Source organism: Echinops telfairi, unplaced genomic scaffold (assembly GCF_000313985.2).
Source record: "Echinops telfairi isolate 266 unplaced genomic scaffold, ASM31398v2 ScPeMD7_4225;HRSCAF=4972, whole genome shotgun sequence".
In the NCBI taxonomy this organism is placed as follows: domain Eukaryota; kingdom Metazoa; phylum Chordata; class Mammalia; order Afrosoricida; family Tenrecidae; genus Echinops; species Echinops telfairi.
The window spans coordinates 24,647,366-24,649,624 of NW_022108124.1; the positions used below are offsets into that span (position 1 = coordinate 24,647,366).

General features: G+C 38.2%; 1 protein-coding gene across 1 annotated transcript in view; it reads left to right on the forward strand.

Moving 5' to 3' along the window:
- PLOD2 (procollagen-lysine,2-oxoglutarate 5-dioxygenase 2) overlaps window positions 1–2,259 on the forward strand; it is a 102,071-nt gene that overhangs the window by 35,521 nt on the left and 64,291 nt on the right. Inside the window, exon 5 of the mRNA XM_004708624.2 lies at window positions 1,443–1,579. Within this exon, the coding sequence (XP_004708681.2) occupies window positions 1,443–1,579 (137 nt within the window). The remainder of the gene's footprint in view (window positions 1–1,442; window positions 1,580–2,259) is intronic.

A 2,259-nucleotide genomic window follows, 5' to 3' on the forward strand; every position in this document is an offset into this window, starting at 1 on the left:
CAACTCAGCACCTCTGGTCAGTTGGTTGCTTATGGATACAAACTTCTTGTCAACTTAAGGGCTTGTATTTTGACCAGCCCCGTGAACTGACCAATCCCCTGTCAAGAGGCCACAGTGAGTTTAGGTGTTTAAATTTATGGCAGAGAGGCCAGCCAGCTCAGAAGCTTATAACAACTGTTTTGGGGGAGTTCCTAAGGGGTATTCTTGATAGATTTTCTCAGGTGACACAGGACATTCTCGGGGACTTACTTATAATTATAAAGGCGTTTTAGGAAAACATTGCAATTTTGGTAATAGCACAAGGAAAGTTGTTCCATGGAATCCCCCCCATCATTTGGAAAATAATGCACTTCATCATTCCTCAAAGTTAACAAGGAGATCCTATGAGTGTTTCATTGGAAAAACTGTATCACTCCATTTACCCTACATCCCTGATTTTGCCCCTGCAAACTCTTTTTTGGTCCCCAAACTCACCATTGCAAAGAACAGAATTCTGGGTCTGTCAAGGATCCCAGAAGTACTGTTCAGATGTGTTGTAAACTGAAATGTGCATCATTCTTCAGGGACGTCTTAGAAAGATGCTTGCACTGCCTTCAGAGGTGTATAGATCTAGAAGAAGATGGTTTTGAAAAACAAAGGCTTCACATGTTGTTAATTGTGTTTAGTAAAGGTTTAGATCAGGGTTCCTCAAACTTCAGCCGGCGGGCCACAGATATTTATCCAGGCCGCCGGGTGTTTTTGCCCCATTTTGTTTTTTACTTCAAAATAAGGTATGTGTACCGTACATAGGAATTTGTTCATAGTTTATTTTTAAAAAACTATAGTTCATCCCTCCAACGGATCTGAGGGTCAGTGAACTGGCCCCCTGTTTAAAACGTTTGAGGACCCCTGATTTAGATGATCTTGTAGCAATACCTTTTGATGTACCCATGCATAAATTTGAGCTCTCTAAAGGGAAGGAAGGTGATGTACTACTAGATGCCCTCAGGGTTTCCCTGAATAATCTATTTTTGTTCAGGAGGAAAAGCACTTACAGGCCTACCCCAGAAGTCATTGAACGTAGGAGATTTTAATGTTTCATGATACCAGGGTTTCCTGTGAGATTGAAAAAGTATTGTGGGAATGTTGTTCATTTTGGACTAAACAAGTAGGCATGAATGAAAACCACTCTCTGAGTTCTTCCCGCCTGCCGCTGGGATTGGACTCATGCTTTTGTACCTGGTATAATGGGAATGGCATTTCCTTATGGGGAGAAGATAACATTGAAGAATTATCACCTGATTTCAATGGCAATTTTTTTTTTACGTTCTAGCATCATGATTTAGTGAAACATTAAATGAGTAGTTACCTTGTACAAGTTGATGATAACGTCCAGTGTTTGTTTTATGACACTGTCACAATTTGACTATTTCTCAGCTATGAACTATTGATTTCACTTGCAGGTCCTTGGCCAAGGAGAAGAGTGGAGAGGTGGTGATGGAATCAATAGTATTGGAGGGGGCCAAAAAGTGAGATTGATGAAGGAAGTCATGGAGCAGTATGCCAGTGAAGAAGATCTGGTTGTATTGTTTACTGAATGGTAGGAGAATTTACTGCCTTACCTTTACATGCATTACACTCTGTGAGCATTTAAGGGCCTATATTAATCATTTTAAAATGTTGAAATGAACATTTCTATATTATATACTAAACTAACAACAAATCATTTTATTAAAAAGAGTTGAATATAAAGCCCTGGTCTAACATAGTTATATAACACAGTCAAAGCTTATATGTTTCTATAAATAATAATCATGAGAAAACCTAGCATAAGGTAGCACTTCTTTTGGAATTCACGGTTCTAACTTGGACTAAGAATTATGGGTAGTTTATCTATTGAGGATGGACATATAGTTGGTTAACCAAGAGATAGAATACTGTATGTACAATTATGTAGAGAAGTGAGTTATATGAAAGCATGTGTTAAGGAAGGAGAAATTGCTAATATGCAAATGCATTTTAACATAATCCTTCACCAAAGTGGCCACCAAACGTTTTCTCATTGTCTTAGTGGCTGAGTCCTGCTCCAACAGAAATATCATCAATTGGGTGACTTTAATGGATAGGGTTTCTTTTTTTTTTTTTTTAATCATATTATTAGGGACTCATACAACTCTTATCACAATCCGTATATGCATCAATTGTGTAAAGCACATTTGTACATTCATTGCCCTCATCATTCTCAAAACATTTGCTCTCCACTTAAGCTCCTGGCATCAG